This window comes from Vanessa tameamea, chromosome 7 (assembly GCF_037043105.1).
Source record: "Vanessa tameamea isolate UH-Manoa-2023 chromosome 7, ilVanTame1 primary haplotype, whole genome shotgun sequence".
Taxonomy (NCBI): Eukaryota; Metazoa; Arthropoda; class Insecta; order Lepidoptera; family Nymphalidae; genus Vanessa; species Vanessa tameamea.
Genome location: NC_087315.1, coordinates 9,917,172 through 9,943,972, shown reverse-complemented (window position 1 = coordinate 9,943,972; position 26,801 = coordinate 9,917,172). Strand labels below are relative to the sequence as shown.

General features: G+C 31.6%; 1 protein-coding gene across 7 annotated transcripts in view; it reads right to left on the bottom strand.

The window, feature by feature from the left end:
* LOC113401133 (uncharacterized protein) overlaps positions 1–26,801 on the bottom strand; it is an 84,305-nt gene that overhangs the window by 38,131 nt on the left and 19,373 nt on the right. For 6 of the 7 annotated variants that reach the window (XM_026640881.2, XM_026640885.2, XM_026640883.2 and 3 more), the window contains exons 2-5: positions 5,303–5,480; positions 4,064–4,166; positions 2,617–2,738; positions 389–543 (exon numbers count right to left, since the gene is read on the bottom strand). In XM_026640881.2, the coding sequence (XP_026496666.2) occupies positions 389–543; positions 2,617–2,738; positions 4,064–4,166; positions 5,303–5,480 (558 nt within the window). The remainder of the gene's footprint in view (positions 1–388; positions 544–2,616; positions 2,739–4,063; positions 4,167–5,302; positions 5,481–26,801) is intronic. The other variant, XM_026640884.2, reaches the window with a different exon arrangement.

The following is a 26,801-nucleotide window of genomic DNA, read 5'->3' as shown; positions in this document are numbered from 1 at the left end:
CTTTAAAATTGTCCCTATTCTATATAATGTGTAAAATTAAACACTAGTAAAGCAAATCACACGCAAACATTTTCTTGCAATTATTGTTATTGTTAATTATATAATTACAAACAAAACTCAGCGTGATATATTTTAATAAGAAAAAAAAAAATAACTTTCATTGACTTACTCTAATGAAAAGTAAGTAAGTAATTTGTATGTTAAATAAAAAAATAAACATTATACCGATAAATAACTCATACCTACGGAGTGTTTTATTTTCGTTATTTAATCATTTGCAATTATAGGTAATTATTTAATTATTATTGTTTCATATTTAAAAAAATGAAAGACGGAACTAAGCGGCTCTAGGAATAAAATGGTATAAGAAATAGATTCCATAACTCACCTGCGTCTGGTATTGCTGTGGTTGATACGTCAGTATAACAGTTTGCTTGGTGACCGGCTTCGGAACGCCAGCCGCACCCACGATCGAAGTGACGCCGGTAGATGAAACTTGGGTCGCGAGGAGTGGCAAGTTGTATTGATTTGTACTTTTCTTATCTGTAAGAAAAACGTTCAATAAATTTTTCATATAGATTTTTGATATGATTTACGACAGACTAGGCAAAAGCCATCTTTCCTTTTTATAAGCAATTTACTACCACTCTATTGTGAATTGTGAGATCGTTGTAGAGATTTAACGCGGGTTGCTTCGTAATATTTTCCGTCATCGCCGAGATGAACATAAATTATTGACACAAATGAAGCACGCGAAGTAGTACTTGCCCGGGTTTGGATCTTTTAGTGGTTAAGATTCACTTGTTTTCTCGAAATGCCTATCTTGATTTATATGATTTTTATTTTATTTTTAATTAATAAATAACGCTTATTATTCAACACAAGATTATATACATGATAAAAATGCGTAGAGCTAAAACTTGTTGAATTAAAGGGAGGATATTTTAATTAATTGTGGAAAAAAAATAATTAATGAGTTTCTTGCCAGTTGTTCTCGATAGAATCTACATCCAGAACCAACTTTACTTTTAATATAGTTCTTTAAAATTAGGAAAAAATACTTGTGAATCCTACTTGAATAAAGTATATTTTTCTCTTAAAAGAAATCTCACATATCGGTGCAAGGATATTTGATATAACTCTCTGAAAACCGTATTGAAATTTATAGTATTTATTAATGCATACTTTAAAAATATAATTAGAACTAACGCAGTAGCCAAATATTCTCAACAGGATATTCTCAATAATTTACTTCTATTCATGCCAATGCCCTTTACCAAAACGGATAAATTATCTGAAGTAAAATCTAGACATTTATGTATAAACAAAAATACATTAAATCAATCATAAAATGTAAATTATAACAAAGAAAATCGTACGTCATGTATATGCATGTATTTTAGCGTCCTTGTGTCTGTCTTACTTTGCTTATTGTGTTCTCCAAATAAAGCTATCGACGTAGTATACAAATAAATTAAAGATTAATGATTGTCTATATTCATAGTACAATAGAATTACTTTCCGACAGCAGATCAATTGATTACGGACTTGGCCAAATGATAATTTATTCGTTCTTTAATATACATATATTTACAAATATATATATGAATAAAAATGATATATATGAAAAGTATGTATTACTTTAAAAACAATGGGCACAAAAGTAAACACATTTATCTTATTTTCTGGAGATATTTTTTATACATAGTAACGAAAATGTTTATAAAGTACTAGCTGTTGCCCGCGGCTTTGTTCGCTTGGAATTTGAATAAATTTACAGATTATTTAAAAATATTAAGTTAATTTAAGACCTCTTTTTGTGGTATACATTGGTGAGTATTACACAGATGTCCATGGGCGGCGGTGGTTTCTTTCCATCAGGTGAGCCTCCTGCTCGTTTGTCACCTATATTTTATTTAAAAAAAAAAGGGCGTGTCTTCACAATAAAACGATCTTACTCAAGATATTTCAAGGCCCTAGCCTTAATAGTTTACGCTCGACGATGATGGATCAGTCAGTCAATCAGTCGGGGTTGGATGTTATTTTATAAGTATACCTAGATATGTTACTGCCTTTACCTTATCCCGGGCAAAGCTAATTTCATTTTAATTTCGTTGAAAGTTATGTATCAATTTTTTTGTAATATTAATTTTCGATTTGTTCAAATGACCTCCAATGATGTTAAGCGTATATCTTGCGTCTTGAAGTAAAATTTAATAAACTAAAATACAAATTTATATTTTAATAATGAGTATGAGGTATCCAGACTTTTTTCTTATTTTTTATGCTTACAACATAAGATGCCACTAAACTCGATGTACGAATTTACGAACGCATTTTCATAACCCAAAGAAACTAACTACGAAGATAGTCAGGGCGAGTCTTAAAGTGTTATATGTTTCCATCCCCTAGATATCAATTTCGATTTTAATAAACAACCAAAAATTAAAGAAAATATGTGTGTAAGAAATAACTTTATATATAAACATACGTTAGTGATTTAAATCCCACCAAATATATTTACGATAAGGTTATACTGGCATACACACAATAAACTACAAAGCAGTGGGTTAATCACAACGTTCACAAAGGTGAAATTACATTAGATAAACGTACCTAAAGCATTATTATTGATGCCGGTCTCCTTATCTTTGATCGGCGCGCCGAAGGCCTGTTCCGCGGCCACGCTCACGTCAGCCACCTTGGCCGTCTTGCTGTGCGGCTGCCTGAAACCGAACCTAGGGAATTAAATAGCCAGTGTCATTTGTGTTCAGTGTCATCATTGATGATGACTTGGTTCCATTAATATGACTTTATGTGTAATGGAAACTAAAATGTGTTGATTTAATGTATAATCAGGGCCGTAAGTGGCACTGGGCTAACACTACTTAGGGGCCCCTCTAAGACATATCTGAACGTAGACTTGAATTAAATTAATTGAATGGGTTTGATTAATTGCAGGACTCGCAGGGCTGCAAACCATACGATCTGTTTAATTTAATAAAGTTATGGATTCTTTCGCATTATCGTCTATCCTTGACTTTGACTTGACTTAGCTGGGGCCCCCTTGAATCCACGGGGCCCTGGGCTGAAGCCCAAAAAGTCATATGGTAGATCCGCCCCTGTGTATAATAATATATGAGGTAAACATTTCAATATCGAGCATCTATTTAGTAACGCCTGTTTTAGTTTAAGAGCAACAACTAGTTTGTTGCGTTTTGCGGCTACATAAATGAAAGGAATTGACAGATCACAATGTTTGTGTATATAAGATATTTCTTATTACAATTTAAGATAATTTTATACATAAAATATATATTTAAAATAAAACTAAATTACGTTTTTACTATGAGTGACATAAACAAACTATTAATTTATGTTGTTTTTAATCTATCTAGTAATTAAGCGCACATTAAAAATGTTTTAGAGTTGTATATTTGTAATTTATGCTTAAATCTCGCATAAACCGGACTTGTTTGACAGCAGTTACGACTGCTGCTTTAAATATATCAATTTAAAATTTAGATTAGACGCAAACGTCATGCGAAAGGATGTGATAATTTCCCTTTTTTGTAATCTATACGTAACTTTCTTTTTCCGGCTTCCTATTGCAATTAACATTTTAAACTTGTTTTGTTTTAAACTTTTTTTCCTGGTCATAAATTATATTATAGAAAATAAACGTCTAATAAATTATGTTCCTATCAAACTTTTTAATTTTATATAAGTTGCCGTTCACGGTTTCGCTCGCGTTTTTGGGGCGGTTGTGAGGTATTAGGCATAAAATATAAGCCTAATAAGGAAGGATTCCTTGGAGATCAAGTTTGCTTAATACCAAATTTCGTCAAATTTGATTACGTGTTTGGCGATGAAAGAGCGACAGACAGTTACTTTCGCATTTATAATATTAGTATAGATAATATATATATATTCCATTTTTATCTGACGACTTAATAATAATTTTGTTTCTTCGTATGTTAAATTTACCTATGTTTATTATTAAAATGACTGTAATATGTATGCATGAAGTTGCAACGTATATGCAAGTATTAATGATAAGTACCTGTTTGTACGGAGCGGTTGGCCGGATGTTTCCTTGCGAGGTCTCGCGAGGGGTGTTGACCGACCGGACAACACCTCTTCAGGTCGCAAGTCTTCTGTGGACCCTGGTCCGAATTTTTCAATAAATATTTATTATATGAAATGAAAACATATAATTATATAAAGAATTTTCAATAGGTAGCAGGTAAACAAACGAGCTGTCTGATGGTAAGTAGGGATTACTCAAGACAATTATACTTTAAGAATTATTAAGTGTTCCTTACATCGACAATGTGGCGTGGCGTCAGCTATTAGAATAAGGATTTTATGACACTTGTAATTGTTTTAGTCATCCTTCTTAAAGAACTTATTTTAAGTATCATTGTATCTTCTTGTTAATTGAATTAAAATTTCACCGTCATAACGTAATCGCAATGGCTGTAGCTGGCGACGTTTAGAATAAATGATGTTGTTATTCTTAAGGTTCGATTAGCGTGAACGTGCAAAATACAGATACGCCTTCAATATTTTTATTTGTAAAACTTTTACCATTACATTGAGCAAAGATTTTTTGTTTTCTTTTAAATATATTCTTTTGTATTTGCAAATGGCCTAGTAGAATCGCGCAAAGCGATCCCTAACTTGCTAGTACTTTGCAGTCTACTTAGTGGTAATACAACCCACCGCACATTACCTTTTTTTTAAACTAACCGTTCATTCAACGCATAAAGTTTTTGAGAATTAATTTTTGAAAATTCTTGTCAATATTTACGTATTAAATTTCGTGTCTATAATTTTTTTTTTCAACTTTACTATATTACTACAATACGCATATTATATAAAAATACTGAAACATTTATTTATAAAAAAAAAATAAAAAGTATCGTATAACCTGGGCCGGATTTTAATTGAATATATAGTAGATATAGTAAAATAAACGTATAGCATATATTTTTGATGTTTATTAACTACTGTCTTAAAAGTTTTTGAAATATTTTTCTATAAATGGTCATCTGTAAATAAATTAAATTGTTCAAATTATTTTTTACAATATTAATTAAAGTCCTCCTAAGTTGCCCCAGGGTCTCCATACCTCTAAATCCAGCCCTACCTATGACCATATAAGCCATAAATATCCTACCTATGTAGCAAAGTTAAAGAAAAAAGCCACCAGTTTTGGCGTTATTAGACCTTCGAAAGAAACCTTCGCATGTATAATATTAGTAATGTACTTAGTGGCTTGTTATATGATATACGTTACCACCATTTCCGTTTTTGTCGTGAGGTTTTTGTTTTCTGCGTGCGTTGTCGTCAGCTCGTGACGTGCTGGCTGGTCGTCGACGGAACCCGAATGACGTAGCGACGCCACGACTTGGCTTGTTGCCGTTCCCACTCGCACTCTTCTCCCTCTTCTTTGCACCCTTTGATTCAGAGTGACCCTGTAAAAAAATACTTGTTGAATAAAACTATACCATTTTATTTTCTATTTACACATCACTGGTCAACAGGTTAACATAAAATAAATAATACTTTTTATAGTTAATAATAGGGCAAAATGTTTTATTACTAAACTTTTTGAAAATTTATGAGAATTAGTAAAATCTTATAAAGCTTTCACTTCTGAGTAATTCCCATCTTCTCGTAGGGAATTTTTTGAGAACAGACTCCACTAAAGTGTTTCAACGTGGGTTGATGCAGTATATACTTTTCAAAATGTCATCTGATACACGATACTTTCTGTCCTCTTGTTTCCTTCATCGCAATGCACGAGATGAAATATAATTTGAATCGTCAATAGCGCAATGGCTAAAGGGCCACCTAGAGATGTCAAAAGACGGAAGTTCGTGACTGACCCCTTGGCTATCGTCCCCAATCCTAGGACGAGCTTCACGCTTAATCCCTAAAAAAAGGGCATTGCTAATACTATCTTTAAAAACCCGATTTACTATTTGTTTAATAGATTCTAGCCATGATAATATAAAGCACAACCAAGTATATCTTAGAGGATGAAGCCGTCCGTATAGCGGTTATAAAAAGGCCATACCTTTTTATAAGGCACATATTCCATTTATGCTAAAAATCGACAGATTCACCGAACGTTCGGTAAACTTTTTACCATACGTTGTACCAAATATTTCGTGTTTATTATTTAATTTTTACGTTATATTCAGTATCTAGTGATTCGTTACGAATGCACCTTTTTTCGCACTATTGAAAGCTAATCCATATAGTCTCTTATACTCTTACAGTAAGTATTAATGACAGTGTAAATAATAGCTGTAATTAATAACTTTGACGTTTAGGAAAGACTGGCTTAGGCAGAAATTAAATAATAACGACTAACTGGCATAATTCATACGACACGTTTACCGTCCTGTAAGCGACATTATTTTGTCACAATGTTTAAGAACTGGTTAGCATGTTGCAATCTGTATATCTGTAAAGGAGTTCAAGGTAGGTACTTAATAATAATCGTAAAAAAAACTAAATGTGTATTTAAAATTGTCTGTCTCGTTAGTCTAGTGGGTAATTTAAATGGCTGGAGATTTCAAAGTCCCGATGTCATATAGCGGATGGGCCCACTAAAAAGTTATTGGGCATTCAAGAAAATTTAATTTCTTAAATTTTGGACATTGGCAGTGTTAATATTCCCTGTTTGTTTAACATATTAGTTTAGGTTGATTTACTCTCTCCGGTCATATCAGATGGATGGAAATGATCCACCCGTGTTTTCACATACTCGTGATCATACCTGAGAAATATAAATCCTTAAGTAGGAGATCAATTACAAAAAACTTTTTAAATAAGGCTCTCAAATTAATATGATGAACTTGAGAGGCTTATTTAAAATCAAGTTGTATCAAGACGATCAACACGATACATCAAAACCATTGACATGCAACAAAATGAAATAGCATTAAATAAGGCCTATAATGTTTCTCATGTAAAGTATTTTCCAACCACAAGACGATAAAGGCCAAATATACAACATTTGACATTGAATTCACGCGACATTAATCGAGAGTATTATTAATAATACTTATTCATTATGGATTTGCGAATTAATAGCTATTTGAATGTCGATATCGGAACTTTTGGCGTAAATTAATAAAACAAATTCATTTAATAACTAAGTTAAATAAAATTGTGTTGTTTATGTAATAAATAAAGTTATATTAATCAAGAACTATAATAGTAATATTGCTGAGCTATAAGAAAATTGCCTGGAATACGTAAATCTAAGGTTTATTTATATTTATTCTTTCTTTGTTTAAAACAGGCTAAAGTGTAACATTAAAGACAACGTTACACTTATAGCTTATTCTAGAATAATATTATTTATATTATAGTTAGAACTTTACACGTTTTATCTAATGAGCCCTAGGTGGTTCGTAATCGAAGGTCACGAGATCAAATTCGCTCAAGCACAAACGAAATACCATGTGTTTTATCTGATAATAATTTATCTCGTACTTGATGACGGAAAACATCAGAAATCCTACTACTCCAAGTATTGGAGCAGTGTTGGAGAATCAACTCTATACCTTCTCCTCGTCTATTATTTAGCAGTAGGTCATTTATTGTAATATATTGTTAATAACGCGCGCTTCACCCCACTTCCTGTTACACATTTCCGTCGTAGCCGCGTAATCCGCTCTACGAAATGCCGCTTTCCCAGATCTGAGATACACATCTACAATATAATTGGTTTCTATTCCTATACATGCCAGTGATTCTAAAAGAAAGATAAGATGTGTACAAAAGTTTCGACCTTTATTATTCTCTGCGAACTTCACAAAAGTCCTCGCGTTTTTGAGTCAGAAGATGACATGAATTGTTTATAAAGATAAACATCTTTGAGAGACATGTATTTAATTGCCGCAGGGTAATCTTTATTTACTTTTAAGTAATTGTAATTTATTTTTAATTTATCAACCGGTAATAGTACAGTACATCTTTTCTTTAAATCAACAGGCTTACCAGCAGTCAGAAACTTAATTGTGCATGCTACTTACTAATTATACTTTACATAATATTACGTAGGTATTTATAAAGATCTATACTAATATTATAAAGAAGTCTAATTTGTTTGTTTGTATATACAGATATTACTTACCTTTAAGTTTAATTCCGGAGATTATCCCCTATATACATACATATATAATTTCAGAAAGCTACTTTATTTTTGAGTGTTATAGTGTATAAATTATATTTATATAGCATCATTTTCTTTATTAATATACTGCACTCACAGGTGTAGTGTAGTATAGAAGCCGGGGTACGTCGTTAGTTATAAGTACATATATTTTGCAAATCACCGCTTGTAATTTGAGTCCATTGACCTTTTATGCTCTAGATTTAGATTAATGGAGAAGATATCTCATCTTATCATAATCATTTCTTTGTATTTTTCGTTAAATAACAAAGTCGATAACACAAACAGTATTCAAGGGAAATTTAGGCGATAATTTAATTATTAACTTAACAAAACTGGAAATTATTATTTATAAAATTAAAAATTACTAATAAAATTATATTTCGACTTAATAAATATATTATTCTGCATGAATTAAATCATTTTTAATTCGCACTTTATCTATATATTACATATGTGATTAGAATTTCGTCCGACCCATGCAGGTTTTCTCACGATGTCTTCCTACACTGACAGGCGTGATTTGAATTTATTATAAACACAAATTGGGCACATTAAACTGTGTACATGTAGTGCATGTCCGAGCTTGAACTCGCAAGCTTCGATAAAGATTTACGAGCTAATACCTGAGATAACGTATCTCGGCTCATAAATAATACATTAACATTTTATAACAAATTATGTTATATAATAATATAAGTTATATAAGTTATGTAAGGTCTACAGTCGACAAAATAGAATAAGACTAGGTGAACCTGCGGCTTTACCCACGCAAAATTTATAAAATTTTATAGCACACAAACCTTCACACAAATCTTCACAGAGAGGGGTGGATTAAAAAAAGTACTCATTATTTTTTTCCGGGACTCAAACTCTCCCTAAACCAAATTTCATCGAAATATGTCCAGCGGTTCCAGCGTGAAGAGGTAACAGTCAGTTACATTCGCTTTACTTTGTAATAATTATAATCTATTTAAAACTTTTCTTACTTATCAGTGATACTAATTTCGATAGTAATGCTAACTGGAATTAAAAACACATTGTAAAAAAAAGTCAATTATAGTAATAGACAATACACACCAAAGACGCCATGAATACGTCAGTGGGGTTCTGCTTATTTAAGATAAATAAAAAATTGATTACATATAATCATTATATTAATAATACTTAATAATACTTATTAATATACCTACATATAAAATTTTACAATAAGGTCAAGGTGAATTAAATATTAATTTGATTTTGTTTAAGCAAAGACTAGTAATAGGAAGTTACCTTTAAAAAAGATGCAACCGGTACTTTTTATAAGATGTTTTAACCTTGGATTTATTCATATACACGTACAAATCTCAGAAGTAAGTCTCAATATTTAGATTGTTATTATGATTGCCAGTTTTATAATACAGAAATAAAATATTTAACCGTCATCCAAAAAGTTTGGAAGATTTAAATTCGTCAGATTTTGTTATAGTATTACCGACACGTAATTTTCACCGATTTCAATGATGCTACTACACTAAGAGATTTAACATTTTTGTTCTTTATAAGGCGTTATCTCGTTTGAAAAAGGCTCATCCATTATTAATAAAATCTGTTACTTAAGACCTAAATTGTATCAAATAATTTATTAATGTTTATTTGTAGCTACGGAGGTAGTTACGGGGGAAATATTGTGTACAGGTGCACTTTGGTCCGACAAAATTCCTGCAATGCAACTAAGATAATTTCTGAATTTTTAATACCTTATTTATGTATGCGGCGTTCGAATAACAAAGTGACTCCCGGAAGCAATTTCACCCGTAGTTTGACACGAGTTACGTAGAAAGATTTTAAATTGCTTCGAAGTACAAAAACGCTCACAGCGTTATTATGAACTCATTATATTTTAAACGGAGAACTTAGCGTACTGTACGTAAAACAATAGACGGTAAAGAAATTATTCACGAAGGGAAATTAATTCGTTTAGTTTAAAGTCTAACGTTGTTTACAAATGAGAATGTGATTGTAGTAGGGCTTTGTGAAAGCCCATCTAGGTGGGTACCACCAACTCATCAGATATTCTAACGCCAAACAGCAATACTGAGTATTGTTGTGTTCCGGTTTGAAGGGCGATTGAGCCGGTGAAACTACAGGCACAACGTATAACTACAATATGTCTAAATGAGCTAATGTTTATTTTTCCATTTGCCCGTCCGCCTACCTATACTAATAAAAAAAGGTTAGATGGTTATGTAAGGGTAGCGCTGAAACAAATACTATAATTTAATTTTCTATACCTTTCCCGGAATACTTCCAGTGTCTAACTGCGCCTTTAATCCAGTTTGAACAGATTAAAATATTTATGGGTAATGTTATCGAGGGTATTAACTTAAAGTCAAGGGAGTAAGGAGGGGAAGGTGCATTAGTTATCTGTGAAGCGGTGGATTTGATTATTTTACAAAGATATTTTAGATTCCTATTTGATTAACTCTTTGTGTTTAATAATTAATGGTTAGGATTATAATATTCTCACCGAAAAGTTCACCTTCAATTCGTCATACTCACTGAGGTCCTACACAAACTCCATAAGGACAACATACAAATCATTATAAAAATATAATATGCTAGTAGTAATGAAACCGTAACTTTCAGCAATGAAGTCCATTATGTCTGGTAATAGGCGAGATGAGTTTCTACATTTCTAAATTTAACTCTTCGATATCTATAGGAACTGCTGAAATTTTGTATAAAGCAAGCAAGAATTTTTTTTTATATATAATAGCTGACAACCGATCCCTAATCCCGAAGCCGAGAGCGACAACTGGTATGTAATAAATATACATCGCAATTTAAACGACAATTATTTGTTTATAAAGTGTGATTGTGTAATAAAAAATCCATTACATTCACCAGAGGGAGTGGCATTTCCATATGAGGCAGAACGATCGCCGCCGAGATAGGAACTTAAGCGAAAGCTTTTCGTTGCTTCACTACTTGTTTATCTCGTTTATAATGTTACACAATACATCGCGATTTAAAAAGTAAATGTCAAAGAAAATTTACCACGTGCGTGTTTCATATAAGGCTGTCCGGTGTCCGGCTTTAGCCTAACATGTTTGGCTTTTTACAGTCGTGTCCGGTAAAATATTTGCGTGTCCGGCATGTCCAGCTTTTATTTTTTTTTCTGTCAGAAAAAACAAGTCAATACCGAATAGTATAAAAGTTTAGACTTTTCGGCATTTAATATGTATCGCGCGAGTTCCGTCTTTATTATTTTTGCTAAATTTTTTATTTTTTTGTTGTATGTCTTACAATTTCTTTTTATGTCATAACAGGAGGTGGGCTGGCAAATGGCTCACCTGATGGTAAGTGGTCACCACCGTCCGTAGACTACTGTGAGAAATATTCTAGTCAATAAAAATCCCTTATATCACCAATGAGCCATCAGCAGTCTTGGGAACTAAGGTGTTATGTCCCTTATATATACTCTAGTTACACTGACTCACTCACTCTTCAAATCGGAACTGAATACTGTGTATGTTTGGCTGTGTGGCCATAAAATATTATATTATTAGTGTATGGTTACTACACAGGCGGACTTACACAAAGCCCTACCACCTAGGAAACTCTAATAACTTAAACCATACACTCATATTTATTACCGATAGAATTATTATAAATATTTATATAAATAATAATTCTATTATGGTTTGATTCAAATTAAAAGTTATTCCAGGCGTATTATTATTATAGTTAATGTCCCTTAGTAATCATAATACACTTAGTGCCTAATCGTTAATAACGACGTTGAATTTTTTTCTAAATAATATCTATATAAGTATCAAAATTTATTGATGACTATAAAGTTGCTTACTTTAAGCCTCTTTAAAGATTCACATATGAATCAATAATAGCTGAGAAGGTATCTTTTATAAAGTTTCCGTCTACGTGGTAGAATTATAAATTACCTAATCATTAATATATCATTGTACCTTATAAATCAAAACAATAAGCAATCTTTATAAAGTATCAAATATGGTCAGACAAATCGATGACGGGATATTAAACTGCCAAGCGGGATTATATCGTATAGTTTAGCGTAGCCGTTCCATAACAACTCACTCTACTCACTTACTTGCGATACGAATAGTAGAGGTTAAGGAACCCAGTAAAAGTTGTTTTTTTTAAATTCTAGTACATATTTGCTGAATAATATCAAATTAAAAATTCTATATTTAAATAGCGCGCGAAAACGCTACTTTGACAATATGGCACTGCAATGGGGTCGGTGACGTCACTTACCTGTATTGTAATCTGTGGCACACATAATCCACATACAGTAGGCAAATGAGGTTAACCAGCAAGTGACGTCATCATAAGCCCGACCAATCAGGAGCGTTTTGTGTCATGTGACAAACGTTTAAAAAAATGCATTTTTATTTATGGATATTTGAATAAATTAATATTTATTTTCAACTTTCGTTAATAAATAACCATTTTTAATGGAAATGCTGCTAGCATTCTTGCCACTATTCCACGCGGTCAAGATTTATACAGTAACTATTTTTAATTCATATTTTGTATATATATTTAAGCACTTAATGTTATCAATTCTTATAATAAATTGCGTTTATGTATACTGATTACAATAATTGACACTTTATTTTTCGCATTATCAGATAGCCTATTATTAGTATATATAATGTCCCATATCACTCTCTGACATTTCACGGACGTCATCTGCGGTGAGTTTCGAGTTTGTACCTTTATAGAATAATTTGATAGTTTTGTTATTGTACACAACCACGACTAACGACTTTAAAATAACTAATGAACTAAATTAGTGATAAAATTTACTTATTCAGCTTGGTGAATAAATTCGTAAATCTAAAAAGGAAATGGTGCTGGTGGTTATGGAGAAACTTCCATCACGTCATTCTAATGGTTTGGTGGAAATAAATGTGGCAATTGTATCCGAAGCATGCATTTTAATTCAATCTATGTTTTCTTCTCTGAGAGAACAAGATGAACTTCTTGTAAATAAAAATTAAGCATGGGATCGAAGTCATTGGGTCTTGATTTTGACATCCGTAATCTTTAGTTAACAATTCCTCCATGTTGACACCCTTAATCTTTAGTTAACAATTTCTTTCGTTATGGGGCAGATATGTTGAGATAGGTTTACAGATACATTAACTAATAGTAGTTAACAAATCGTTATTATAGTTTCTAGAATAAAATAATTGTTTACATTTTTAGCATTGTTTCCCATTTCGTATACAGATTATCGCGTTAGTTTTTCGTCATTACCATTGAATCGAATTACAATAGTTGCGCATCCATGTATGCATGAAACATTTCGAAGTTCTCACCCGTTATTCAGAGCACGAATACAATGACCAGCATTTCTGTTTAAATATTCACAGTACTTGAGTTTTATAAACTCTGCCGGTCGTTCACTACAAAGATGCAACGAAATTTCGTTATTCGGATTTCTTTCGCACGCTCGAGTTATTTGGATATACTTGATATTGGATTTTTAAATGAGAGAACTGTTTTAAGTTTTGCACAGATATCGTTTTTAAGAAGAACAGGAGGGTGAGGCCCATATTTCGAGCTAGAGATGCAAATACGGATGTTGCACGGTTCCGTATCTTCTACATATTGATATTATCTTTGACCGTTCTACAGACTCAAATTTTAAAGAGGATAGCAAACTTAGATTACGAGTATTGTATGATTACATACAGAATTATTCACAAGTGTTCTATGTACAAATTTGTTTCCAAACAATACGCAAAATATTGACAATATTATGTGTTTTAATCACGTGACTGCTCAAGTAAGTATGTTTTTCCATAATGTTTATTTACCCATATTTAGCTTTATTTTTAGATAAATTACACACGAGTCTCTGAACTGGAGCTTACTTATACGGCTTTACTTTATATAATTTAAATAGAGCTTCGGAATTAATGTTTGGAATGACAATAAAGTTCTTAGTTGTATATTTAAAAAATATCCCACTTGTCGCATCTAGATTTTAAATGCATATTGTTAGGGATATTTCATTATTTTCCAAGAATAAAATTTTGATTAAAAAAATCAACAACCAAACTGAAATTAATTACTTCCACGATGTGTGGTCCCACCAAATGTGGGGACAACATAACGTTTGTATAAACAATAATGAGCACCAACCTATTACGTATTTAATTTTGTTGATATATTAATAACAGAAACGGGCTTAACGTCATGTAAATATCACCGTAGAATTTGTAAATACCGTTAGATTGTAATCTTTCTCGCAAGATTGTAAACTGCCGAAATATTTTAACGGGGGTGATTTAACTCAAAATAAAACGTCAAAAATTTCGAAAGTATATGATATAATTTAACTGAAATAACGTACTTCGATATTAAAAAAAGCGAAAACTGAAACATAAAGCCTCAAATTGTAATAATGTTACGGTGACATCGCAAATAGGATGTAAATGATGAATAATTAATTATAATTTTGTGACATACATTATACTTTTGCCAACTTTGTTTGAGTTTTACTTATTTCAAAATTCAGGAAAACTTCCAGCACTAGCGTCCCAAAATCTGTAGTCGGGAATCAAAAACCCTAATTGGTCAAATTATTTATTATTTATTTGGTCGTTGGTTGAAATGTCAGTCAAAAATGTATAAATAACGTCGTAGTAGCGTTTCATACTGTACATTAATTAAACATTATAATTAATTATAAAGCTTACTCAAAGGCAGCCGCTCTTGTTTTTATAATTATATAGCCTTGAAGTGTATACGTATTATTATAAAATAAGATTATAATATTTGCTTACTTAGTAGTACTCGTTTAGTAGCGATTCTAATGTTGCAAACTTTAGATATAATCAATGCAGACGACCTGTGAAATCTGTTATATATATTTGTATCAATGATATTATAGGAAAACAAATTATTTAGAAATGAAAATTATGTGCTATTTTTATCTTTGTTATTTTTTTTTTTGTATTTTTAAAACATAAATATGTTAGCGATCTGGTTTACTAATGATAATTTAAATCTACTGAGTTTTTTCCGTTGGGTTATTTAGGAGAAATATTTACATTTCCGGAACTGTGTTTCTTATCATTACTTCGTCGTTGTCTACCAATAACATAAGTCTAATACTTCTTTAGTAATAAATAATTAAATTTTAAACTTTATGGTAAGTGTAAATCTAGATGTTATAACCTTACTCAATGTCCCTTCCGTAGTTACACAACCTTAGTTCCCGTTCAAACAGAACGCCAGCGATACAGAGTATTGTTTAGCGGCGAATAGTGTTGAGCAGTTGAACGGGCACAAACCTCTACCACCGGTATAACGATTTTTATCGATTTATCCTTCCCATGAAACATTTAAGTAATGTATCCAGTATACTGTAGAAATCTTACCCTTTACTTATTTTATAAATCAAACGTAACTTACGCTCGCGTGTGAGGGAAAGGAAGAGCAGGTGTTAGATACCCTATGTCCTTTTTGGTACCCCTAACAATGTGTATGCAAAATTTAATAACGATCAGCTTAAAAGCGAAAGGGTAGCAAAGAAATTTACTGCCTTGCGAATTTATGATACCAAAATGTAATATGTAGATAAATTGAATCAAATTGAAATGAGTACTATACATACTATACTAATATTATAAATGCGAAAGTAACTCTGTCTGTCTGTCTGTCTCGCTTTCACGTCAAAACTACTGGACCGATTTAAATGAAATTTGGCACACAAATTGTGTAGAGCCTGAGAAAGGACATACTTTTTATTTGGAAAAAGTGCTGTAAGGGGTTGAAAAGGGGGATGAAAGGTTGTAAGTTGTTGAAAGTATTGTCATTTTTAGGACTAGAAGCATAAAACTTATATTTTAGTCTGTATACTTATAAACTAACATATCATGACACCCGAATTTTGGAAATTCTACCCCTAAAGGGATGAAATAGGGGTTGAACGTTTGTATGGAAGTCCGTAATTTTTTAAGTTAAAAATATGAGACTTTATTTTTGGGATACCGATTAAAAATGAGTTGATTCGTATTTAAGCGTTTCTGGATATTCTACCCTAAGGGCTGAAATACACACCAATGTGGTATACAAAGAGGTCTTAAATTTACGTAACATTTTAAGTTAATTTGTAAATATATTCATATTCTACCGCCGCGGTAAGCAGCGGGTAACAGCTAGTATACTTATATATTTCATATTAAAAGTTACGACACTACGGACTTCGAGGTACCAAATAAAACATTGGCGTCACTTGCTGAGAGTCCATTGTTTCGAGGCGGCATCCGTCTTGTGCCATATCTGTCAAAGATAGGTATCTACAAATACATATAAAACATAATGTAGATAACCACTCAGCAAAAACAACAATTCCCAGCTAAGTCCATTGTTATAAAGTTACATAATATTAAAATATGTTTAGATGATGTGTATTAACTGATCATATCTCGTTATTAAGAAAATTTCACACATGTAACACTAGAAATAGTTCTATTTTTAAGTTTATATTTATTAATAAAATTCATGTTTAAAAATGCTCAAAAAAAAGTTCGTCTATTGTTGATTAAAAATAACAGTATACTTGTTTCGATATTATTCGTTGTTTTTCACGTATGATATATGAAACTATTTGTATTGATATTGATTGATTTTTTTTTTATTGATGAGATACTATGTTCTTGGATTGTACATTTCAATTGAAAAAAGACGCACTAGATAAAGATTTAGCAACAATTTTAGTTTAATGGTAACGCTGAATACTTTTAGTTATCAAACTTTATTAAATCGAACCGCTTAAAATGCAATTTGTTTTATTTCACCCTAAGAGTCAAATACTTTTTGTAGCCTTGTATGTAAACTTTTCCCTTGGGACTACTATCTATATTTTGTTGACTAACCTCGGGTCAAGGCGCGACTTGTAGTACAGTACACATTATATGATGTAATAATATTAGTATGGTATCAAAACAAGTAACCTATTGTAATTAAAGATTATGATGAAACAAAAGCATATTGAATACAAATAAATAGCAACGGTTGTGCTTACGATAACATGGTTACTTAACTCAGATGTTTGTGTGGGCATCATTAGTCTCACTCATCACTCATGTTCAAAACATATGGTTCTCTCTACATCATACATTGCAATATATTAAAAATAATATCGTTATTTTAAACAGTTATATCATACTGTGTTACTATATTATCCCTTTTTAACGCAGTAACTGAATTTTTTTGCGTTACGATTACGGTACAAAAACGTTAACGGCTAAACGTCACAAAAGTACATGCGTCATCGAAACTTCCTAAATGTTTTTATAAGGACGCTTTTGAATAACGCCTCGTATTCGAATCTAACATAGATTAGCAAAACGAATCATTTTTTTTTTTAATATAACCTGAAATTAGTTAATAGAACTTTTATTTTTTTAAAAAAACAACGAAATAATAAGTCGTGCTATGTGTATTAAAAAAAAAAGGGTTTACAAATTTTTTCAACATCCATGCAGGTTTATATAAATAAGTTTTTACTCAATTAATAAAAAGTTTTACTTATATTCCTTCCTTTTGAAAATTCATATATATTTAAATATTAGAGTTTATTACAAGAATTTATGTATCAAATAAAAATATTCTTTATTCAAGTTGGCTCATAAAAGCACTTTTGAATCTTAATGTTACAGGGTTGAATTAAATGTAAACAACCGAGTAAATTATATCGAGAAGAACTGACAAAAAACTCAGTAGTTACTCTTTTCCGACATTTTAATTACGGAGTAAGTACAGTACAATTAGATTTATGTAAATCCTGCCTAGAAATCAACAAAAACTAAGTCCACGATTTTTTATCATTAATATAATTTTGTATTGAGTAATATGCCTTATTTAGCAATGATTTTTTTGTCATGAGATTTATATTTGTTTTAATTAAAAATATCCGCAGATAGTATAATTTCGTTGTAAATTTATGCATTTTATAATAAGTGTACATTACATTTAAACTAATGCTGAAAGTCAGACCACGAGAATGAATACCGGTTTCTTTTCTAACAAACTTTGTAATGATTCACAAAGAAGATCTGAAGCTGACCCTCGGGTCAAAGAGAGCAAGTTGTCGTGCTTGTCAACTTTACGTTATTAATGCTAATAGGTACAAAGGTTTATGGACACGAAATGGATGTTCTGCCTTTGAAATTTTATATTACGATAATATAAGATATATAATCATGTATAATCTATAGTTTAAACTTTACAAAAAAAATAATGTTAATGTTAGTAAAAATGTAATATTATAATACTGATATTGTTTACTTCGATAGTAAGATCTTAAATTTCACATAAATACTATGTTGTTATAAATAAAAAATCATAAATGTTTTATATTATTCAACATATTTGATATTTTATTAAAACAAAGAGCTATTACAATAACAATTTCCTTAATAAATATTCAAAGAACAATGAAACGTTTCGTGACAATCGGACAATTGCTTGCGTTAGACAACGTGTAAAAAAACCTTCGTTAAATTTAAAATTAAGATACAACAATTCATGGGAAAAGTTTCACACAAGCACTTCATTGATATTGTATACAACAAAAGCCTTCACGGCCTATCAAAGTTCAATGTAACGCTTGAGATGAGATCGTAAACCCTTTCATAGACATAAATAATGATCACGATTCTAATAAGAAAAGCGAAAGCTGTAACAAATTGTTGGAATCGGTTATCGTCGGGAAAATTGATAGCATTGTAAATAAAAAATAAAACATAACTTAAAATGATTATTCCTAAGAGCAAAGATGGCGGAGTGATTAGAACGCGTGAATTTTAACCGAAGATTGCGGGTTTTACCCCGGCGTTTAATTTGAATTTATAAATCACAACGAGCTTGGTGGTGAGGAAAAACTAATGCATTTTTAGAGGAAAAATTTGCTAAGTGTCTATCCAACAACCCTCATTTAAGTAGCGTGGTGGAATTAAGTCAAAACATTCTCTTCAAGAGGTCTGTCCTACGGTGGGATTTGCAGCCTGTTACTTAACTTTTTTTTCTTTTTTAGCTATGCAATCACAATCAAATACACGCGAATTATTGAAGCGCATATTAATAATTTTATAGTTAACGTGAGATAGTGGTGAGAATTGTTATTTATTGTATTTTAATAACCTACTCGACTTCCATGTAAAACGTCTTTTAAGTACTGATCCGTTTTAAAAATAATTTTAACTTTATACAAAGTAACAGATTATTGATTTAAATAAATTACTTACAAAAAAAAATATCTATCTATAGTTAACGATTTAAATTAAGATAAAAATGGTATTAGTAGTATTTTTTAGTAGAAACATTGATTTTTTATAATTTTCTATATTAAAATACAACATCTAATTCTTTATATCAAACCTCTATTCACTTTATTAATATTTTTTATTTGTTTGCATCAAACAGCATGAACTAACGTCACTAAGAAAATGACAACATAACAAATCTCCCTTCATCTGGAAGTAACGGGAGCAAGAAACGCCCATTACGAGCTTGCCTTTAGGAACGATGTAATTTTATGTTTAATACTCACATAACAGGTAGGTGAATAAACATGATCGTTATAACCACAGGAATAGGGTTCATATTGCAATATAATACTTTGCTAAGCTAACTAGCTTATTCATAGCTTTAAGACCGTAATGAGAGCATATTTCCACGCTGTCTTTGAGTTAAACTTGATACTAATTGTATTGTGATAAAATTGTTATATTGCAAACCTGGCTAATAAAATGAATCCTATTCGACGGGTTTTATTATAACCTTCCTTTTTATATTTGCTATTATTAATTAGAAAGGAAATTAATAATACTAAAAATTTAACCCGTGCTTATAGTCCATGTTCTAAAATAAACCTTGTATTTTGAAACCTCTACCTAAAGTAACTAACGTCACACCGACAATAAGTCGGATTTAAGCAAAGACATTAAAGACTAGATATTAAATATCTTCGAATCTTAGATGATAATATTATATCCCTACATTCTTACTGAAGCTACACTGGTTCTGGGTACACTCCAGGGTACACCTTCGATCGTTCGATCTTTTTAAAAACAAATAGATTTTTTTTTCTGTCAACAGCACCAAAACCGTAAGCGAAATTTTGAAATGATTATTGAGATTAAAACTGGTGTTAAGCTTCACCCACACACACTAACTACACCGTCTAAAACTAATCAATCGAACATTAACGCCTTAATTGTACGATTTCGAAACGTTGATTTGTAATCGATGAATGATTAGAGAATGTAAAAGAAATAAAATCATATTTTACTCATCCGTAATAACAAACCAGTCCTAAGATTACTCAAGCCCTGTAACGGGTCTGGATAGCTGTAATAAATTGGTTATGACGGTTAACGAATACCTCACATGATTCACGTCCAAGATTCTTTAGAAACAAACATTTTATACTATGGCGAAATCAAAATATGAAATAACAGCCCATAAATGTCCCACAGTTGGGCGAGAACGTTCTTATTTATGATAATGTAGATGTTTGTACAAATGTATCATACGTGTGCCAGAATTTAGAGATGCCAGCGATGTTCGAATTAAAAAAAAATATATAAAGAGAGACACTTCATATTTTTTTAATCTATCATTATTTTAACTGTTTATAAATAGGAATCTCTTGTGGCCCCAAGGCTGTACCCCTGATGCCAAAATTTGTCCCAGTTCGGTTGTGATCAACGTGCTCCTCATCTGCAACTACACAAAATATATATTATAATAACTATATATCATGTTATAATGGATTGGTATTAACGCTAATTTTCTAAAAAACAATTCATCATTACAAGATCAACGCTAATTGGATTATAAATTCACGGCCGTAATGCGCGTTGAGAATCGCAAACGGGCTCAAAGCGGTAATGTTCACTGTATTACACGATTGGCACCCGACAGGTGTGAAATTTGTAATGCTATCATTAAAGATCACAAAGAATCAGGGAAAGCTATAAGAACGTATTTTATTCTCAGGAACATCTATATTTTGTTATAATATTGACGCATATGTTGCAGAAGCAATAAAATAGTTTGTCACTGTGACTATACTAAGTTTACCTACAAACTCGTATACCAAGCATTATTATTATTAAACATCGGTGTATCAATTGCGTCAGTGGGTAGTTCCGTTTTCGTTATTCTCATTAATAAAATTCAAACGTAATCAAAATGAGCGATCCTTCAATAACGTTCAACTACGAGATGGTTGCTCCCTTGACGTTTTAACAGGATACAATCATTCTCTAATTCACTAAAAATCAGTAGTATCGATTGATGACGGCGCCATAATCTCGCTGTCAAATAAATACAATACAAACACAAAAATGCGATAATTCTCTGTTTTTAAAAATATATGTAAACTAGCTGTTACCCGTGGCTTCGCTCTCGTAGAATATGAATATATTTACAAATTAACTTAAAATGTTACGTAAATTTAAGACCTCCTTGTATACCACATTGATGTGTATTTCAGCCCTTAGGGTAGAATATCCAGAAACGCTTAAATGCGAATCAACTCATTTTTAATCGGTAGCCCAAAAATAAAGTTTCATTTTTCTAACTTAAAAAATGACGGTCTCCCAGACTATCTTATATACGAAATGTCACCCTCATTTTCCTTCCTTAGGCGTAAAATATCCAGAAACGTTTAAATACAAATAAAATCATTTTTAATCGGTAGCCCAAAAATAAAATTTCGTGCTTCTAACTTCAAAAATGACGTACTTCCAGACTAAGCCATATAAGAAATGTCAACCCCTATTAAACCCCTTGAAGGTAGAATATCTAGAAAGGCTTAAATACGTATTTAATCATTTTGAATCTGTATCTCAAAAATAAAGTCTCATATTTTTAACTTAAAAAATTACGGACTTCCATACAAACGTTCAACCCCTATTTCACCCCTTAGGGGTAGAATTTCCAAAATTCGGGTGTCATGATATGTTAGTTTATAAGTATACAAACTTAAATATAAGTTTTATGCTTCTAGTCCTAAAAATGACAATATTTTCAACAACTTACAACCTTTCATCCCCCTTTTCTACCCCTTACAGCACTTTTTCCAAATAAAAAGCCTATGTTCTTTCTCAGGCTCTAGACTATTTGTGTGCCAAATTTCATTTAAATCGGTCCAGTAGTTTTGACGTGAAAGCGAGACAGACAGACAGAGTTACTTTCGCATTTATAATGGAAGTATGGATCACTCGTGTCTTGTGTTTAAGTTTAAACCTGAGGCTATACAATGGCAGGCATGCAGTTTTTTTCATGTGTCTCCGTTAGGCACAATCATAGGCTACGCCATTCACCATAATTCATCTACCGGGCACCACGTTCACACAATTCCGAGGTACCCTAATCAAGTAATTTGATGCAAGGCGTTGAAATACCTAGTATTTTCTTGAAATTGCATTTGCATGTATAAAGTTTGTGATGAGTAAGATAATATCAACGGTTGAGATCTCCAATGTTTATATTTAAATAGGCAGCAATATATTATTCCTTAATATGTACCTATAAATTTTTATATACATTTAAGAAAATTTTCATAATAACTTGCATGCTATTCGGACGAAGCCGTGAGTTTGGCTAGTATTGAGTAACGAAAAATAATGTACGTATAGTCTTTAACTCATTTTGAGGACAACAGAAAAAAGTTTAAGAGGTAATCGTTAAAGTCGAAGAGGCATTTGTCCAGCCATGAGAAATAATAAATAATAAAGAGCATAAAAATAAAAAGAGTTCCTTTCACGTTTCAATTTTTCAATTCATTAATATCGCGATACAAGTTAAAGTCACGCACAGTCGACAATCAATTTTTAGAAAAATAAATCGTTTACACGTCCACGGTGAGTTTTCTTTATTTAAAGTCTATTAATAAATTTGAGAACTTTTACAAATAGTAAACCAAAATAGACAATAATTCTATAAATGGTGAAAGTGTCATTTATTTTATTGAACATCTGTGGCAATCAAAAGAAAAATCAATTGATAGTCTAACTCATAAAGACTGAATCTTTTAAAAGCATATATAATATTGTGCTGAAATTTATCAAATTCAATGAACCACATAAATATTCTGAGACAGTACACTTTGACCTATTAACGAAGACCAGCCGTGGTGTGGTAAAAATGTCATGAATAGAAAGACTATAACGACACTTGCGTGATGAATAACATTTAGCAAGGCTATCGATGAATAGCCAAACGCTTATTGTGGTGAAACGATGGCGTAATTTATTCTTGACATTTAACACCTTTTGAAGTAGATCCTACTACGATTCGCTGATCCAGCTAATAGTACTTTCTAGAAGTTCAATTATAATTTACGGCGTCTTTAACGTATCAAATGCCATTGTTTGATCCAATTTTTATTTTTATGAAAACAAGCAAAACCATCGGCAGACCACTGCCATGTGTTATATACTAAACCCTTTACTGAAACGCAATGAATTTTCTGCTATTAGTTCTACTTATATTGATTCAGTGGTTTTTTTATTTAAGTATTATATAAAACACTTCGTCTCATTTGTTAATATAGTTTATGCTCCTTAAAAGACTGCCTTTTTTTGGTGTTATTTTGAGCGACACCTAAATTAAAATCGAGAAACGTTATTCTCAATTAAACTTCAAGAATATTTTATATGCCAAAAATATGGCCTTATGTAAGTAGATTGTGATATATTCATTAATTTCACATGATCTTTATCATCTCAGCGGTAGTTCCTAATGATCTGGCTCATCAATTGTTCATTAAATATACCGTTCTAGTACAATGAATTTATGGTATATTAGAAGCTGATCAAAATTGCATTACTTCGTTCAAGAAAATGATTTGTTGACTTGATTGAACTGTCTGTTAACTGCTTTATAATTATGTCCAAAATGTTAACTTAAGCGATGTTGGAACGTTGTTTGAAACAGTTAAAGTGCAGCGACAACTTGACCGCGGTCTGTACCATTTTGAGTGCTTGTTGCACTCAAAATGGTAAAGACATAAGAAAGTTTTGGTATATTAAAAATCTTTCGATGATATTGAAGATCAGACAGGCGACAATGCACGCGAGGAAAAAAGGATACGAATGTGAGACATTAATCATTGCGTTAATTAAAGCTTACAAGATGGCGCCCTCGCAATCGGTACGATTAATTTAATACTTTTGTTTCATATTTTATTTTGCAAGACTATTACTAACTTGTATAAGACAAAATCAAAATATAGTGTATAATATATTATTTCTTTTACAAACTTTATTAAATAGTCTTTCTACGAGATAAAATTTACCATTGTAATGTAGATTCTACCAAGAAGAACTGGCAAGAAACTCAGTCCGTTGTCAATGGTACCAGCAAATTAAAGTCGAAACTAACAATAATTGATCGAGTTTTTCAATTAACCAATTGGTCAGGAAGCGATGCATTGTTCAAGACTTGATATCTCATCAATATGAAACCCAGCTGTGGGTTGTTCTTCTAACGCCAACGTATCGATTTATGATTACACACGTTTCCAGTGCACTGGGGTCGACACACATCCTGCACACGCTATGCGGATAGAAACCAGTGACCTATTATATTACAGGTTTAGCTTGAACTAGACCGTACTACTAAATAGCACTGTCAACATTTTGTTCTCCAAAACGTTTGTAATTCAATTTTAAGGCATGCCCGATCGTCTTAATGGAATTCTTATGTTTAGATTTTCTGAAGAAATAACGGGTAGATCGCAGTTAAGATTACCTACTACATTCAATAGTTAAGATCTGAATGTTATTCTACGGTAGAACGGTTGTGTTTGTAAATAAACATGCTGTGAAAATAAACTATGCTGTAATTTATTCTACAATTGTATCACCTCTGAATGGTATAGTTGTTTAATATTTCTTATATTAGTGCCTAATAAATCCTATACAATAATTAAAGCCAAAAAAGTGATACCACGTCAGGTTCCATAGCTAACAGTCTCTCTGTTCAACTTAAAAATCAACTTAGAAGTGGTTAATATTTCCCATAGTGTCGGTGAGGGATACTTGCATACCTGCCTACTTTTTGAGTCTGCCTTTTTAATATAAAAAAAATATAAATTATCGAAAATAGTTTCATGACTTATTGAAGGTTATATACAACCAACCTGACTTCTTATCTTTAGCAAATGTTTTGAATACCTAAAGGCTAATTATTTATACCTTATCGGTTCCAGTAAAGAACTTGTTCGACATACTATTAATATTTACTTAATTTCAGACTTCTGACTGACTCTGAATACTGCAAAGGAGTCAACCTATACGAAGATTTTTGTGCGCTAATACAAGTATACTGCCTTTATTCCCTCATTTCTATAAGTTATAAAATGATGAGACAGCAATCTGATATGACTGACTGCGAGTCACTTCTAGTGAAGGAAGAACAATTTTATGTGTTTTCCGAGACACGAGAATGTAACACTACCAACATACATACTCCGGTTTTGCTACTGGGATATTTTCGACAGATAACCTAATCTTTTTACCCGAACTAACTGATCTAAACTAGGATTTAAAGTCAGTGATCTGCGTCCTCCTAAGCAATCTTCTAGACCAGCCAGGTATAATATCACAACTACAAGTATGTTGGTCCTCCTCGGTAGACCTGTTCCCATCTAACAGCAATGCTAAGTTAACTTGTTCCCATTTAAACGAGATTGAGATAGTGCTGGTACTATCTTAAGTCGAATGGAGGCGAGAGTAATATCAATGTCAGGTGTCACTAATATTTCCAAGTATTAGATAATTGGTCGGGGATTTGTTGTTTCACTATTCCGGTTTCAAAATGCGTTATAGAACATAGGAGACAACACTCGAAATAAACACAGAACAAGTCATTAGTTGTATAAGTATTCAAACATTTTATTAGAGAAATGTTATATGTAACCATACGTTTATGGTAAAGTGTAATTGTTATACTATAACAATAGCGTGGGTGCGTGAACGTTCTAAGATTGATTACCCACGATGCGTTGTCTACTTCCCTGGCTTTCACTTCGCTGCAAGAAACGTCATTGTAGAACACCTGTTTTACTTTTGTAGTACCATTTATATTACTATTCATCTTCACATACTACGATGATAAGAAAATAAATTAATTTCATAAAATATTCAGTCTTAAAAAAATATATTGCAATACCACTTATATATCAAAAAGGTTTTACCGATTTAGATGTAACAATTCCGTAATTAATTGACGTAATTGAATTGATAAATCTATATGTAAACTAATCGTATGTTTGCATATCGAATATTATTAAGAGTGAATTTAAAAAACCATTTAAAATTCACACGGTCGCAAATTGTACTATAGATATTTTTAATGTGTTTATATATTTAATTCCTTGGTAAGTATTTTATATTGAATATTTAAATAGTCAACTCATCAAGGTATATATTTATTTGCCTTAATGTCAATCTATTATAAGAACTCACGATAACAAACACCGTTTAGACACTGTAGTTAGCACGAATACTGTAACCACAATTGAATCAATAATGTCTCCAAT